Genomic DNA, 17,050 nt, shown 5'->3' on the forward strand with positions numbered 1-17,050 from the left:
CCGCTTGTAAAATTTGTTACGTGGAACCTCTTTGTTGACCTCTATAGACCATGCTTATCCCTTACTTTCCAAGAGTGATGAAAAGATTTCCAATTCAAATTTAATTATTTGGCAAAAACATCCTGTTTAAGCCAAAAATTTGATACCAGTACATACCACCCATGTTGAACTTAACAGATTCCCTTTTTTTAATGATATTTTTATCCCGACTAAACTTTACATTTATTCAAAAAAATCTTTTTGAGAGAAAAAATTTCCGAAAATTTTTAGAAAGGGGTTGATATCAAAATTGAATAGGCAAGAATTTCGACTTTTTGACTACCTCTCATCATCACATTACAAATTTTTATATGAACAGGATTAATCTTATTGTACTATTGATTTGTTATTGAAATATATTAAATTTTCAAAATTGAGAGTATAATGATATGAAAAAATTTTTGACTCCAAAAGATAAACTTTATGAATATAGTAAAAATTAGCAAATATCTATATGTTATATTAAATACTGTAAAAATGTATATTTATTATTGAATCATTTGTGATGTGATATTTCAACAGATTTTTAGACAAAATTTTGAATTAATCATTTTTCATAATGAGCGAATATCATTATCGCGCAGATGGAGGCTTTGATATGAGATACTCTTCATCAAAAGCTGCATGCTCTATGGGACTTTGCGACAGTAGTGGCTTTTCTATTTCTTCTTATTCAAAATTTTTTAATAAGCATTTTATCAACATTGAGGGAAGGAGTATACAATGAGACTTATTTCATTGCTATTTCTGAACAACATATTAAATAATGCCTTCATTGTGTAAACATCTGAGCTTTATTTAAATATCTATATTCATATTGGTATTATATACTATTTTTACTCATTTTATGGAAATGTAAGTACTTTAGAAGTGAGTTAGTAAGTTAATATTGAAAAAAATTATAATAATAAATATAGAAAATAAATATAGTTGAATAAACTTAACAAAAAATGTAGATACAATTTATTTGGTTCCAGAAATAACGATCTTCTTGATTGGGAATCTCTTGTTGACCCTCGGCTGAGAAATAACTTGAGGAGTCGAAACAGGCTGCATTGGCGAAGGCATTGTTTGTGCTGGCTGTTGTATTGTCTGTGGAGTAGCTGGTCGAGGTGGAGGAGGAGGTGGCTGTTGGTAAATTTGCTGATACAGCTGTTGCTGGTACTGTTGTTGTTGGTATTGTTGCTGCTGGTACTGCTGTTGGTACTGAGGCTGATACTGTGTCTGATATTGCATCTGTGGCTGCTGTTGTTGAGGTTGTTGAATCTGATTTCTTGGCTGTTGTTGGATTTGAGAATACATGGGTTGGGATTGTTGTGGAGGTGGTGGAACAACAGTTGTAATGGTCTTCTTTGGAGCTGCGATATGTTTTACCATTGGCTTATTTGGTTGTGCGACAATAACCTTCTTTGGCTGGCTAATCTGTTGAGGTTGAGGTTGCTGAACAGGTTGTTGTTGCGGCTGTGGCTGCGGTTGTTGCTGGATCTGTATTTGTTGCTGTTGTTGTAATTGAATTTGTTGTTGTTGCTGCATTTGCATCTGCATCTGCTGTTGTTGCATCTGTTGCATTTGTTGCTGTTGTTGTTGCTGTTGCTGCATTGTCATTTGGGCCATTTGTGAAGTTGGTTGCTGATATGCAGACATCTGTGTCATTTGTTGGGCCACGTAGCTGTTCATCTGTTGCTGCTGTTGCTGGGCTTGCTGCTGGTAGTGGTCGTATCTCATCTGTTGCTGTGGTTGTTGAGTTTGCTGTTGGACAAGGTATGGATTCTGCATTTCTGGCTGAATTTCGATCGGATATCTAGGTATTTTGTTGCCCTTTCTGTATTCGTTGATGTCAAAATCGATTTCTCCGTCGCCATCCTTTCTGATAATCGAGATAGCTTCTTCAACCATGGTTTCGAGCTCGCCTGACATCCTGATTTGATTTGGAAATGGGTAATTCGTAGGAATAAATTTGAATTGTGGTGTTTCTTCGCTAAATAATATAAATACAACTGGTGTATGAATATTTCCTGATCTCTGATAGACAGATTTGACTGACTTCTTAAGGGCTTTGTTTTTAATGCGTTGGCCGTTCAAAAAGAAAACGAATTGTGGATAAATCGAAGTTGCTTCTGGTAAAGTAACGAAAAGCGCTGCTTTAACGTTATTGCATTCGAAAGTTCTTGAAATAGGATGCATGGGCGTATTTTGAATATTATAAATTGCTCTCAAAGATTGGATTAAATTCTTCTTTGTCATTGATTCGTAAGGTAGTGTAGTGAGTAATTTGAAGGAAATATTGTAGTAGAGTGCTGAGTATGATTGAACAAGTTTTTTGATGGTTAAATTGCTTTGAGAATTTTGAATGTTTTTTGTTACGGCTTGATCAACAGAATCTGATAAATTATTCAATTCTATAGTGGTTCCATATTGGCATTGAGCGTTTTGTAAGTCTCCGACTAAAGTTGAGTAATTAAATTGTCCTTTTGTGCCAATTTTTTCGGCTCTAGTCCTTGATGTGATTAATGTAGGGCATGAACAAGTAATAGATGCAAGGCTAGCTCCATGAAATCCAAATGTATCGTATTTATCGGGAGATTCTTCGTTATATTTTGATGTTGCGTTAAAATGACATAATTTAGAAAAGTTTTCGCGTGGAATACCACATCCATTATCTGAAACGATGATATTTGTGTATCCACCATTGATTAATGAGATGTTAATCATAGAAGCGCCTGAATCCAAGGAATTTTCAACTAATTCCCTAACATATTCACGCACTGATCGGTCTATATCAAATTCTGAGATTTTAGCAATTTGCTTTGCTTTAAGATAATTAAGTTTTTGCGCTTCCAAAACAAATTTCACTTTTTAGAGAGAATTTGTACGAAAAATTGGTTCGAATTAAAGGACATAATGCAATAAATTTGCTTAATGACTTATAAATTTGTAAAATTATTCAATAAGTTTTGAATATTTTTGTCAAATCTAAATCTCTTACAACCAACCTATCACTTAGTGAAAAAGTTATTACACCCTTGTAATACATGGCAAATCTTCAAAGTTTAAGGAAACCTCAATGAAAACTTAACATATCAACAGAAATAGAATTGAAAATCATTAAGTTCCAAAAATGCTAAGTAAATACTCAATACATATATAGTTTACAAAAAAAAATTAAAAATTACAAATCATCTGTTAGTTTGTGAGCTCTTTTTGTGTTCAACGATATAGCTCTTCCATATGTAGTATTATAAACAGCATCCAAAACATCAACATTCTTTATCAATGATCCATGGATGCACGTTGGTCCATCACAATCGACATTGTAGCATTTTGCATTCTTCCATAGGCTACAAATCTTCTCTAGGCCAAATGATCCTATTGTTCCATCGCCTTTTCCAATGATATCAACAGGCATTTTGTCAAATCCATTTGTAAAGTTTAAAGCAGCAATTGTTGGGCGTCCACTATTGTAAATTAGGTCAATTGGTACATCTGGTTCCTTCAAGTAATCACCAACTCTTTCGTATGTCTTCAAAAACGATTTCAAGTAATTCCCCTCAAAAATTTTGTGAGCTATCAGAAATTCTTTCAAATCTTTTCCTTTGAAATTACTTCCCTCTTCATTGTAAAGTAGTGGAACTTCTTCATGGAGAATTGGGTTTGGCATAATCTCCTGGAATGTTGGCCATGACTCAATTAACTTCTTAAGATTCTCGTTATCTAAAGAAGGTACGTAAGAAGTCCTTTTTGTTAGTAAATCTCTAAAGAATGGCATAGAACCACCAAATCCAGGGCCAATAAGAACTCCTTTAGAAATATATTTGTCACGAAAAGCTTTGTCTGTCTTTTCTGTGAGTAATTTTTGCAAAACAGAGCCTCCCAGAGAAAATCCGCAGAGAACTACTTTCTGCTGGCCATTTTTATTGTAAGCTTCAACAATAAGATCTTTTAGTTTGCCGTAATACTCTGGAATTCTGTTTGGACCCAATCTGGAGTCATATGGCGCTGCAAATAAATCTTTCTTTACTTTGTATCCTTTTTCTTCAAAATATTTGACGAATGGTGCATACACTGGCCAGAAACGCATGAATTTATTGATGAATATTAATGTATGAGTGATAGATTCAACACCACCAAAATCGTGTTGATTAAATGTAGTATTTGTATATGGATATACTTCACCATTCTCATCTGCTTCTAGTGTAAGTAATTTTAATAAGCAATTGTGAAAAGGAGGGATTGCAAGTGGCGGATATAACCAAAGTGGAGAATCATTCATTTTCTTTGGACAATACCATGGAAGATCTGTTTTGTTATATGATATCCATAAATTGGATCCTAGAAATGGTGGAATTATTATCAAAGGAATCATTTTTTTCTATTAAGATCTGTCACTTTTTTAAAATACATTTCTCCCCCTTAATTATGTAAACTTTACATAGTTCGTTATGAGTGACGAAGAGATAATCAACGAAGAAGAGGAAGGAAACAAGGAGGAAGAAGAAAAGAACGATGAGGAGAAAGCAAAAGAGGAGGAAGAGAAAAAGGAAGAAGAAGAACAGGTAGAAGGCATTGTTTTGACACCTGAAGTATTAATTCCTAAATTAAGTATACTAGATACGGCATTTGATATGGAATATTCATATACTAAGCTTCAAATGAATGAAGCAGAAATCAAAGATGCCGCAATCCTCGAAAATTATCCACATTTAAGATTCATCTCACTTGCAAAGAATGCTTTAAGAAAAGTACCATGGGTTGCTAAGATGACATCTGCAGTTTACATTGATCTCCATGGAAATGCAATCAAAGAGTTGCCTGAGTTTACAGAAATTCCTGACTTAATCACTTTCAATCTTACATCAAACAGAATTAAATCTATACCAACACTTCCTTTCCCATCACTTGATAAGCTTGATTTATCATCAAATCTTATCAGAACTATTACAGATTCTGCATTCGCACAAATTACAAATCTTAAAGCTCTTATATTAACCGGAAACAAGATTACAAAAATTACAACAGAAATGTTCAAAGGACTTGGAAATTTGGAGCGTTTAATGCTCGATCAGAACGAAATTAAAACAATCGATCCAAATCTCTTAGCCACATTCACAAATCTTAAAGTTCTTAACTTAAACGAAAATAAGATCGCCAAACTTGCTCCATTCGATAATCCACCACCAAATCTTGTTGAATTACATATTTCTTCAAACGCTGTTGAAGATATCAAAGAACTCCAGCACTTCAAACCACTCGCCAATCTTACTACTCTTGTTTTCAGCGGAAATGCTGTACCTCAAGAGGATGAATATCGTCTTGTTTTAATTGATTCAATGCCATGGCTCAAGAAGATCGATGAAGATGAAGTAACAGACGAAGATAGAGAGTCCTCTAAAGAATTCATTGAGCAGAAGAAGGCAGAAGAGGAAGAACGTCGTAAAGAAGAAGAAGCTGAAAGAAGACATCAAGAAGAAGAGGAAGAAGCCGAGAGAAGACACAGAGAGGAAGAAGAGGAAGCTGAAAGACAGAGAAGGAAGGAAGAAGGAGGCGATGAAGAGGAAGAGCCGAAAGAAGAAGTTGAAGAGGACGCCAAAGAAGAAAATGACGGCGATCAAGAAGAAGAGGCGAATGAAGATGCTGAAGAAGAAGCTAATGACGACGAGTAATTGTATTTCCGATAGAATAAAGTTGATAATTATTATTATTTTTTTAACAAATATCATTATTCTAAATTTATACTTATAAATATAAATTTCATAACAAATATCTCATAATTTTTCTATTTATTTTAATTTGATATATATCTTATATTAATTTGTTGATGCAATTAGAATTTATATGGTTAAATCATAATTATGATAAAAATAAAATAATACGATCGTTTTAAAATTAATGAAAATTATTTATTTAGTCAGGAAATTAAATATTAATTAATTTTTAACCTCAAATTTCCAAAAAATTCAGGAAAATTAAAAAATGAAAATAAAATCATATGTTGTAGAATAGCGATTCTTGAATTTCAAATTTTTTTTGGAAATAGAGATTCATTGGGACATCTTCTAGTATCTAACGGCGACAGTTATCAGTCAGAAAGAGTCAAGAAATAAGAAATATTTTTATCAATTCGATACATTCATTCAAAAAATAACACAAATAGCAAAAAATTAAGCACAACATTGACTTTTACGAAAAAATTCTTACTAACATTAGTATTTAATAGCTCAATAAGAATATCAAGAAATTTAAAGTTAATTCAACAATTTTATTACGACAAATCCACAAAATACAGCTTAGTATTACAATTTTGAGAGTAAACCATTAATGCATTACAGGCTATTTCATATATTATTTTAATTCTATTTTGTTATTTTCAGAAAAAGTCGTAAAAGAGTGAAATTCCGTGAATATCAAATCATTAAAACAAAATTACGAGAATCTGAATAGATTTTGAGGTGTAAAAACTTTCTATTAAATTATTTTATTTTCTTGTTAAAGTATGAGTAAATCCATATTACAAAGTTTTTCGAGAAATGATATCAGGGTGTTTATTGCTAAATTGAAAAAAAATTATATGGCCAAAAAAAAAGTTAATAGATTTCTAGTTAATATAAATCTAATTGTAATTTTTATATATTTCAAGCAAGATTCTTTTCATAAGTGACGTTTTCGCCAGCTTCTTCAGCAACTTTGAATTCTAATTTTGTAAATAAGTTAACAAGAGCTGTATTAGACTTTTCAAATGTGCATGAGATAGACTCTACATTCTTTTGTGATGCAATAAGTCCATTAACTAAAGAAACTGCAGCACCATGGCGGCGATATGCTTCTAAAACACCAATAGATGTAATTTTAATCTTTTTAGCATTGATTTCACCAGAAATAATACCGCATGCAACATCGCCATTCATATAAACAATTTCACCATGAACTCCATTCGAATTTTTGATATTTGCGTATAATTCATCGTCGAGTTTTGTAGCAAAGATTGTTTCGTAAAGCATTTTGTAGACACCAATGGTCATTTTTGATGCTGGACCTGTGGAAAGGGAGGTCATTGAATTTTTTTGGTTTGTAGAAAAACCTTCAAAAATAGTCAAAAATGATGAATTTCCAAGAATCTCCTACAAGCACCATCTTTTACTTATCAATATTCACATCACTTATCGTACTTTTATTTGAATTCCATCATATTACAAGAAGACCGCCTCCTTTCAAGTATTATCGCATTACTGTGATGTTTTTTACCGCAATCTTCTGCGCTTATTACTTATTATCAGCAGGAAACAAGTACCCATGCTATATATTTAATCATACAAAACCTGTTTTGTATGTAATTGCAGCAGTTTTTGTTTTTTATATTCCCCAAATCTTAGAAGATGTCAATAACATTTACAAAAGAGTTAAACGCCAAAAATTCAGAAAGCCAATACAATTCTTATTAACATTATTAAGAAATGAATACTACAACGGATTATTGACTCAAATTTTAATATATCCAGCAATCGAAGCAGTTATATTTTATGCATACTATGATAATATGTTGCTACGACACTATTCTCCTATAGCTACAGTATTTATTTCATCGACGTTTTATGGTTACTCAAAAATATATTATTTCACTACATCTCCAGCATCACTAGCTAGCAACAAATGGCCAATCATTAAGAGAACAGCCATTTACATGATTCAAAGCTTTATTTTTGCAATTGCTATTAATTTTGCTTGGATTTTATCTCATAGCTTAATAACTGCAACTGCAATAGGTAGTTTCGTCAATTATATTGATTTTCCTAACACTATTGTTCTCTGGGAAAAACATTCGAACTCAATCATCCAAATTTTCATCAGATTTTCAATTGTGTTTTCCTATATATTTATATTCGGTGTAGTTATGATGTTTGCCACAGCAGATGATTATACGAAACTCTAATTACCTAATTATTGGAGAGAAACATAAAAATTATCAAAAATTCAATTAATTGATGACAAATTAGTGGTCAATTTTCATCTCTAAAGAGGAAGAGCTGAAATTTAATTTTAGACGAAGAAAATATTCGTCTTTTTCCATGGATTATCCATAATTTAATGAAGCACATATACTTTATAAAAGATTTAGCAATAAGATCATTTTTTTAGAAAAAATTTTTCTCGTTTTTTATAATTTTTTTTTGGAATGGATTCTTCTCTAATTGATAAACAAAGAAAATTGCTTATGTTCACAGCAAAGTCTCTTTATAAGGCTGGGATTTGTGACCAAGCAATGACTTCTTTTAAACAAGCTATAGATATGGATGCAAGATTAAATAAGAAACAAACAACGTTTTTCAACGATTTAGTCCAAACTATTGTCAATCCTATTAGAGCAGCAACCAAACAATTACGAGAGAGTGAAGCTTTTGCACAAGAAAAAAGTGAATCATTAGCTACATTGATTCACAATGAGACAGTTAAACAATTTGAGAAGCTTAAATTCACATGTCATGATGTTTTATCAATTATCGATCAACAAATTATCCCAGGAAATACGGATACTGAAGTTAAAGTTGATATGATGAGATTACAAGCAGATTTATATAGATATATAACAGAATTTGCTAACGATGATGAAAAATCCTTCTTTTCTAACCGTGCTGCTTCTGTTTATGAACAGGCTTACAAAATTGCTTCAAATAAATTACCTTCTCACTCTACATCGCGTTTGGCTTTGGTTCTGAACAGAGCTATATTGCTTGCCAATGTTTTAGGCCATATTTCAGAAGCAGTTGATTTAGTTGAATATGAAGTTGGATTACTCAATCAAGGCAATACAGAATTAAGTGAAACATCTTACCAGCAGGCAATGATATTCTCGAGATCACTCGGAAAACTCTTGTTAAGATGGAAGAAGTAACAATTTTTTTTTACATTTGAGTGCTTTTTTTTAATTTGATTATCTCATATTCTCAATATTTCAATAATACTACGTTTTTGATATATCTACATAATGTTGGCGTCGAAATACAAAAGATTACACTGCTTTTCTGAAAAACAAAGGCTATAACGAGACCCACTTCATTCTAAATGTATTTTGAGGTCTTGCTATAGCATTACAAAGTTTTTCAGAATATTTTACAAATATTCATAAAATTACTTGGTTGAAAAGAAATGATGAAGGTTTCCATTAAATACAATGTTATAATTTTGATAAGATGAAATAAAAAATTCAATTTTTTTTAAAAAATATTTTTTTTTTATTTTATAATAGCATGGATATTTATGACAAACATTCCCATTGCGTTTGTAGTTAGGGATGTTATCAAACATAACAAAAAATCGTCAAGAAATAATAAAATTTTCTTACATTTGTTTTATGAGGCCAAAACACTATCATGTAACATGATAACATACCATGATATATTGATACAAGTTATCTTTGAGCTAAATTTAGTTCAAAATTTAAATTATGTTTTTTTTTCATCAAATTGAGGTTTGATGGATCAAACATTCATTTCTAGAATCATTGATGAAATGTTCTATGTTTTTCCTCTTCAAATTATTTGAATAAAAATAAATTGAAAGAATTTTGATAAAAATTGGGTCATAGGATAAACCTGTAATATGTGACACCTTTGGATTTCCTTGCAATCACGTATGGAGACTTTTTCAAGTAAGAATCTATGATTAACCAAAGGGAAAGATCAATTTCTGGATTCTTTGAGAATTTGTGCTTCAAAGTGTTTTCATCTATTTCACTGTCGTGGTTCTTCATCTCATTTATGACCTTAATTGCCATGTATTGCGCTTTGTTTTCAATAAATTTCTGATTTTTAGTTCGTTTAATGGAATATTTGATTAAATAACATAAAATACAGATTAAAATGAACAAAAACGTTGATGAAATTAAAAATCTTCGTAATATGCAACTAAATGGTCTATCTGCGATTGTAGATGCAATTAGAGTCGTTCTATCATCATACTGGGTTGAAATATTATATTGTTGTTGTAATATTTGAATCATTTTTTGAAATACAAAATCATATTTTTGTGGATTTATAAAATTTTGTGAGTAAATGAGTGCATCGAGCTGATCTATTGTTAAATAATTGGAAAGGCATTTCCCACAACGATGTTTCCCTGCGCGTTTTCGTAATTCTGTCGTTGCAAAATCCAACATCTTGGAAATCACATGTGTATCATCGTCTGTTTTGACGCAATAGCGTCCATCAAATGTAAATCCTGTTTCGCAGGTTACATTATTGCTCTTACATTTTGCAAATTTTGGACAAGTTATGCAATAAATGCTTTGTTTGTTTGTATTGCAGAATTTCTGTGGTTTTGGAACGAATAAATAGAAAATGAGTAAACTCACTGCCAAAAATGCAAAGTAGGCGATAAATAATAATACAATATACTTTGAAATCCATGATAAGTACAAATATATGTCAGATCTCTTTGTTTCAGGCTGTGACACCGGCTTCGTATTCTTCATTATTGCAATAATTAAATCAATTAATTTTTCTTTTGAAGCGTTTATATCAAAAGCCTCGTCATATTTATCTAAGATATCTACAAGTTGCTCTCGTGTATAGTTTCCTAAAATGCGCCTCTGTGTTGGAACGAATGCATCATCTAATGGACCAGCAGTACGCATTTTTGAAAAACTAATATTGAAGATAAGAAAACTCATACATTTGAAACATTAAACTTCTAAAATTGTTCAATTATTTATAGTATTTTCGAATAAAATTAATTTATTTTAAAAAACAAATCTTATAAATATCCCAGCTATCACATAAGTTTCTAATAGTAAACATAGAAATTCTTTAACTTATCTAATGAAAAAAAATTCATTCAATAAAATTCTTTTTCATATAGTATTTTCAAAATCTCTGTTCTAAATCCTCAGTAAAACTGTGGGATTTCGTAAATAACATAGGGTATATTCTAAAAAATATATAAATAAACAGTTTATTTAAAAATGATCATTGTCTATTGAGAGCTTCTGCTTCTGCTTCACAAGCGTTCTTATTTTCCACAGCAGCGTCAAGTAGACTCTTCATTTCTGTGAAAGCCAAGCTTAGTGCTTCGAACAAAGGCATTGATTGATTTACAAGAACATCAATAGCTGATTTAGGTCTTACATACAAATCCGGCGAATTCATAGGTGAAGAATAAACTAAACCTTGCGAATTTTCTTTTTCTCCAAGAGCGAAACTTTCTTGTGCTCTTAAATCTTGCCATCTAGAAGAGATTCCGAACGGTCTGACAGTCCATCCTATAATTGCAGCTCTAAATATCAACTCAATGATTATCAATCTATGTTCAGTATTTGTCAAATCCACAAGTGATGTCTTAACGATTTCCTTAAGTTTATTGATCAATGGCTGTATATCAGCTGGATCAATTGACTGTAATAATGTCGTAGAAACATTCCAGAAGTAGTTTTTATCATTTTGGCTCATTTCTCCTAACATTCCTTCCTTTGAATATATATCTAATAAAGTAGCTCTTGCTCTTGCAGACAAAACTTTCGGACCGAAAACTCTGTAATTAATTGTATTTGCATGTTCATTGTAGATATCTGTTGTTCCATCATGTTTCATGGAATAACAGAATATCGAAGCAAGGATTGCATGCATTTCTACAACGTTTAATACCTGTCCGAGAGTTCCTAATTGATTCATAAACATAAAGAATTGGATACAATCTAAACTATGTAATTTGTTGTGGAAAGCAACTCCTTCAACAAAACTAGAATTAAAAATAGAGATGAAAGAATAAACAGTTTCAGCTGTTATCTTCAATGAATTCATGATTCCAAGATTATCAAACGCAAAGAACAAAATACGCATTACATCAGCATCATCCAAAGAAAATGCTTTGAATCTGATGCCTTTGTATTCATCGCTTTGTTCATTTGTTGGTTTGATAATCGATGGAATACTATATGCTTTCCTTTCATGAACAGAAATCAACATATCAATGTCCGATTTAAGAGGACCTTCTTCAATGCATTTCTCTTTAATCAATCTCTGTAAATAAAGAGAAAAGATGTTACATAAATGTGCCAATAAATTGCTTTCTACATCAGTAAAAATTGAGCCGTTTGTGATGATAACAACACCGATTGGAGAACTCATGTTAGAAAGCAAAGGAGAACAGCACAATCTTGTTATTCCTTTGTCAAACAAAGGCTGCGATACTTTGGAGACATCGTTGACGAACTGTGGCTTACAGCGCTTCATGCATTCGCTGATTGGTCCTTCTTTTGGAAGAACTTCTTTGTCGATGTCGAAATAATCATATAATCTCTCGGAAACTTTATCTAACATGTAGACAATGCATTCAGAAGTGTTTGTCACTGTCTTGGTTAGATCTGTGAAAGCATCAAATGCTTCTTTTGTCGATTTCGATGTGAAAATTGAGTTGATCAATTTGACAGCGGAATCAATCGATGCTCTCATTGCAATGTTTCCTCTGAGCAATTGGGAGTTCTCTAGAAGACAAATACAGATTGTGCCAACAACAGAGGCCATGTCTGCATCGTCTTTCGAAAAAGGCTCACCATCGCCGCGGTTGATTAACTGTATAACAGCGGAAATTTTTCCATCAACGGAAACGATCGGAATTGTGAGTATCGTCTTGGTCTGTCGGCTGAGTACTGAGTCGAAGACAGTGTCCGCGTCTTTGTCTTTCTGGGCATCTGAGCAGTTGATTGGCTGCCCAGTCTCGGCGACAATGCCAACGTGGTTTTGGCCAAGATTATAAGTTATTGGGGGCTCATTTCCGGTGATGTAAATGGATCTGACTTCCCTTGCAACATGGTCAACCTTGAAATACAGGACTCGCTCGGATTTGGTGATTTGGGCTAAGGCATTCATCAATGATTGAAGGAAAACTTCTCCGCGCTTGACTTGGTTAGCTTTAGGAAGCGACTCTGTAAGAGAATTGATTGGATTGAAGTCTTTTTCTTTCCTATTGTTGAACTTTTCCGCATTTCGATACGATGTCATGACATAAGGTCCGATTTTCTTAAGGAGAACCTCATCACGATGTGAGAATATCTCATCTCTCATGTTTCCGCGTAAAACAACTGCATAAACTCTGTTATCATTCTGATTATCATAAGGTTGAACGAAAACTGCTTCATGTTCGCTACCATCTACAGCTACATTATATGTCTGCTCTCTCATTACATCGAGAGTATGTATTAATTGGACTTTTGTAATGGCATTTCCAACAAATCCTTTCTTTTTATCGTTTATTTCTTCGATTTTGTCTGTGCATCTGAGTATTTTACCTGTATCTCTATGATATATCCATAGTTCGACACGTTTTGCTCTGAAAAGTGAATGTAATCTTGATTGAGTTGCAACTAAAAATTGCTCGAACTCTAGGAGCTGTGAGAATTCACCAATGAGTTGTTCTGGTATTGTATAACTGAGAATCCATTCACTAAATGCTGTAAATTTCTTTTGGAATTGATTTATGAAATTTATTTGAGATTCTAAAAGACGATCGTTAACTTTCAGTAGAATTTGGACAATACCAATTAAATTACCGCTTGAATCATTTAATGGGAAAAATACGACGCGAGAATCTGGATTTGCAATTTGTCCATCAAATTCTGCATTGTAAGACGGGTGGTTCTTCAAATGTGGAATTTGTACTAATTCGCGTGATGAGAATGCAAAGCCAACTGTTGTTCCTTCATGTGAAGAATATCTTTTCATTCTGAAGCTATATAAGAGCTGTAATGACGCAATTTCTTCCCAAAAGATTACTTTTGAGTTGGAGATCCTTTCTTCAAGAAAAGATTCAATTGCTTCGTTCAGTAATTTCGAAGAACCTAATTTTATGAAATATTCATCAATTTCAGCATCTTGTTTTACCATACTTTCTAACCTTGACTCTTTAATCGATACTTTTTCTTCTTTTGGATTAATTATGTCTTGAACTCTTGGTGGTGAAGTATTTCGTTTTTCAACTGATCTACTGCGCTCTTTTTCTGGTGAAGGATCTCTTGGAGATCTTGGTTGTGACTTTGGAACAGGTTTGTCTATTAATCGACTCAATGGTTTTAATGGTGATAAAATGTAAGGCGTTTGCGGCGAATTAATACTTGCAACTATCATCGGAGTAACATGCTTCGAATAGGTATGTGGTGAAACTTCCCGTGATCTGGCATGCTTCCGAAACATAGTTTTTTTTTTTATTTTGTAAAAAAAAAACGAATTTGATTTTACAATAACTTTACACGCAATTTTCAAAGGCGTGCCAGATCCATTATGAGACAAGACATAATTATGAAGATGTGATTGAACCACTTATTTCACATAGTACAAAATCATTTGGAATTGCTTTGTATTGATGCATTTAATTGACATATTAGGGATAATTTGATAACATTTGGTGCATTTGATCAAATTTTCGATTGCTATCATATACTGAATGTAATACAATCTAAAACCCGAGTGAGATCATATTATTAAAATATTGCGTTTAAAAGTTCTGATTTTATTTCTGGAAGCGTTTTGGTGTCGGTTTTTCCATTGATTTCACTCAAATATAATTTCCTACCGAGATTTTGAGAAGATTTTGTCAGAAATTTTTGATGAGTTCTTTACCTCCTATTCGGTTTCAGGCAGCCCCTGCACAACCATCGTATTCAGGGATTATATTAACCAACAACTCATCGAATTCCTCAGAAACTTTCACTGCTTATAATAATAAAATCCTACAAAATCAACAGAACCAGTTCCTCGCAAAGCAAAAATCACGCTCCATCGCTCAAGAAAACAAAATGAAAGAATTGAATCAGCGAATTCAAGATCTTCAAAAACGTTATTTACCAATGATGAAAAATGTTTATGATCAATATGATGATACTCAAAAGAAGTCGAAAGAGCTTCAAACTCAATCACAAAAGCTAATTTTTGAAGATATTTCAGGATTAGCCAAAAAATACGAAGAACTTTCTAACAAATTCGATAGATTTATGCAAAATGATCTGGATAACAAAACTCGTCCATTACAAGAAGATATCAAAACCCTTAAAAATAAAACAAATCAAATTTTAATGACGACAGCTCAACATGTTGGAACAATTGGGGAACAGATTGACGAACAAGTTAAAGAATTCAAGTCTGTTAAAAACAAGACTTTTCTCTTTGCGACATCGATTGAATCAAAAATCAATGATCTTACGCCAAATTTACATACAAATGAAAGAAAACTAAATGAATTCCAAAAGATTCTCGATACAGATCAATTTGGAATCAGTTATGAAACTCTTGAAGCGATGTTGACAGAAACGTTAACAAATCTCAAAGAAGTTGATGAAAATGTCATTCCTGCCAAGATAGAAGAGCTAAATACAGAATTTCATAATGAAATAGATGATATTAAAGCCAAAAACGAAGAACAACTCCAAAAAATTGTTTCAACACTGAATGATATCAAAGATCAGAATGACCAATCGCAATCACAAGAAGCAAGCACAACAAGTTTGTTTGAAAAAGTTATTGATTATTCGTTTTTGATCGAAAATCAATTATCAAATTTGGAATCATCGACAAAAACCGAAGTAAATGTCATATCAAACAATTACAAGGATGGTGTGAAAGAATGCCTTGAAACTCTCGCTGAAATTTCCCAACCGGATGAATATACAGCTGCAGTTATTGATACAGAGCCACAGAACGAAGAAGAGGAGGAAGCAAAAGATAATAATAACAATAAGAATACAGAAGAAAAAGATAATCAAAATCCCGAAAATAATTCTGAGGAAAATAAGCCAAAAAAGAACCCTTATGTATCTCCAGAGATGCTACAACAAGAAATGCAGAAAAGGAAGCAAAATCAAACCAAAAAACCGAAAAATCCTTATGTATCTGTTGAAATGCTTCAACAAGCGATGCAAAAGAGGAAAGAAGAAAGAGAATCAAAGAAAATGAAGATTCAGCCTAATAAACCAATTGGTCTTCGTACAATGATCATGAATATGAACAAGAATTTAGAAGATGAGCAAAAAGAAAAGGAAAAACAGAAGAAAGGTAAATACAAAACATTTGATGGCTTCCAAATGGTCGATGATGATGGTGGCGAGCATTTAATCACTATTCCTCTTTTCGAACACGATGAAGAAAAATATACAAAGCAAATGCAAGAACTTCGAAAAGCAATCGAAATCCATTTGATCAGATTAAGAAAGAAAATAAGAGGAAGATCAGCAAACAACTTTAGAAACCAAATTACTGCTTACTACCTTATAAATGCAATAGGAAACACAATTTCAGGTGATTCTAATTTGTCTGGACATTTAGATAACATTGAAGCACAAATTGATTGGTGCATAAACGCAATACAAATTATAGACAAAGAAAGAATTGCCGCTCAAGAAGTTGGTTGCGATCCATTGAATCTTATCTCGAGAATTTCAAGCTGCAACCAAAGATGCTTGGAATTAATTGCTTCTCTAGAAGCTGAGAAACAAGAACAAATGGAAGTTGCAAAGCCAAAGAAGCCAAAGAAACCAAAACAGAAAGACCAACCTCCGATGTATTTAGGACCTCTTGTAAATCCAGGTCTTACTCAAGTTTTGGAAGGTCAGAAACCCGAAGAAGAAGATAAAAATGAAGAGGAGGAAGAAAAGAAAAATGAAGAAGAAGAGGAAGAAGAGAAAAACGAAGAAGAACAAGAAGAGGAGGAGGAAGAAGAAGAGAAGAAAGATAAGAATAACAAAGAAAAATATGATAAAGAAAAAGAAGATAAGAATGATGAAAAACTTAATGAGAAGAATTGAGAATATTATAGTTTTAATTGATTGTTTTTGTTTTAATTTTAAAATGTATTGTTTGATTTTTTTTACATGCTTCTTTCACTGTTTAACAGATTTGCTGATCATTGAGCAAAAGAATCATTTACAAAAAGTCTTAATCTTCAAGTAAACTCTTTTAACATGAATGAAATCGAAATAATTTAACATGATGAATTAAGAATTTTAATAAAATTTGAATGTACAGTTGTTTAATTTCTT

The 17,050-nt window shown here is 32.3% G+C and overlaps 8 protein-coding genes across 8 annotated transcripts; 3 read left to right on the forward strand and 5 right to left on the reverse strand.

The window, feature by feature from the left end:
- Nucleotides 1-884: 884 nt before the first annotated feature.
- TVAGG3_0047260 (mismatched DNA binding) lies at nt 885-2,882 on the reverse strand (the record flags this gene model as incomplete). Its single annotated transcript, XM_001313086.1, has 1 exon — nt 1,003-2,751. One exon carries the CDS (start codon nt 2,749-2,751, stop codon nt 1,003-1,005), a length of 1,749 nt encoding a protein of 582 aa, XP_001313087.1.
- Nucleotides 2,883-3,170: 288 nt separating this feature from the next.
- Nucleotides 3,171-4,406, reverse strand: TVAGG3_0047270 (O-acyltransferase protein; the record flags this gene model as incomplete). Its single annotated transcript, XM_001313087.1, has 1 exon — nt 3,209-4,402. One exon carries the CDS (start codon nt 4,400-4,402, stop codon nt 3,209-3,211), a length of 1,194 nt encoding a protein of 397 aa, XP_001313088.1.
- Nucleotides 4,407-4,478: 72 nt separating this feature from the next.
- Nucleotides 4,479-5,724, forward strand: TVAGG3_0047280 (uncharacterized protein; the record flags this gene model as incomplete). The annotated part of the gene is made up of 1 exon (XM_001313088.1): nt 4,479-5,699. One exon carries the CDS (start codon nt 4,479-4,481, stop codon nt 5,697-5,699), a length of 1,221 nt encoding a protein of 406 aa, XP_001313089.1.
- A 305-nt stretch (nt 5,725-6,029) lies between these two features.
- TVAGG3_0047290 (peptide alpha-N-acetyltransferase protein) lies at nt 6,030-8,149 on the reverse strand (the record flags this gene model as incomplete). The annotated part of the gene is made up of 1 exon (XM_001313089.1): nt 6,669-7,088. One exon carries the CDS (start codon nt 7,086-7,088, stop codon nt 6,669-6,671), a length of 420 nt encoding a protein of 139 aa, XP_001313090.1.
- A 57-nt stretch (nt 8,150-8,206) lies between these two features.
- TVAGG3_0047300 (protein domain specific binding) lies at nt 8,207-8,923 on the forward strand (the record flags this gene model as incomplete). The annotated part of the gene is made up of 1 exon (XM_001313090.1): nt 8,207-8,923. The coding sequence occupies one exon, from the start codon at nt 8,207-8,209 to the stop codon at nt 8,921-8,923; it is 717 nt and encodes a 238-aa protein (XP_001313091.1).
- A 687-nt stretch (nt 8,924-9,610) lies between these two features.
- Nucleotides 9,611-10,663, reverse strand: TVAGG3_0047310 (inner nuclear membrane protein heh2-related family; the record flags this gene model as incomplete). Its single annotated transcript, XM_001313091.1, has 1 exon — nt 9,611-10,663. One exon carries the CDS (start codon nt 10,661-10,663, stop codon nt 9,611-9,613), a length of 1,053 nt encoding a protein of 350 aa, XP_001313092.1.
- A 291-nt stretch (nt 10,664-10,954) lies between these two features.
- On the reverse strand, nt 10,955-14,394 carry TVAGG3_0047320 (3',5'-cyclic-nucleotide phosphodiesterase protein; the record flags this gene model as incomplete). Its single annotated transcript, XM_001313092.1, has 1 exon — nt 10,995-14,213. One exon carries the CDS (start codon nt 14,211-14,213, stop codon nt 10,995-10,997), a length of 3,219 nt encoding a protein of 1,072 aa, XP_001313093.1.
- A 189-nt stretch (nt 14,395-14,583) lies between these two features.
- Nucleotides 14,584-16,870, forward strand: TVAGG3_0047330 (uncharacterized protein; the record flags this gene model as incomplete). Its single annotated transcript, XM_001313093.1, has 1 exon — nt 14,627-16,816. The coding sequence occupies one exon, from the start codon at nt 14,627-14,629 to the stop codon at nt 16,814-16,816; it is 2,190 nt and encodes a 729-aa protein (XP_001313094.1).
- Between the last annotated feature and the right edge of the window lie 180 nt (nt 16,871-17,050).

Source organism: Trichomonas vaginalis, chromosome IV (genome assembly GCF_026262505.1).
Source record: "Trichomonas vaginalis G3 chromosome IV, whole genome shotgun sequence".
Taxonomy (NCBI): Eukaryota; Parabasalia; order Trichomonadida; family Trichomonadidae; genus Trichomonas; species Trichomonas vaginalis.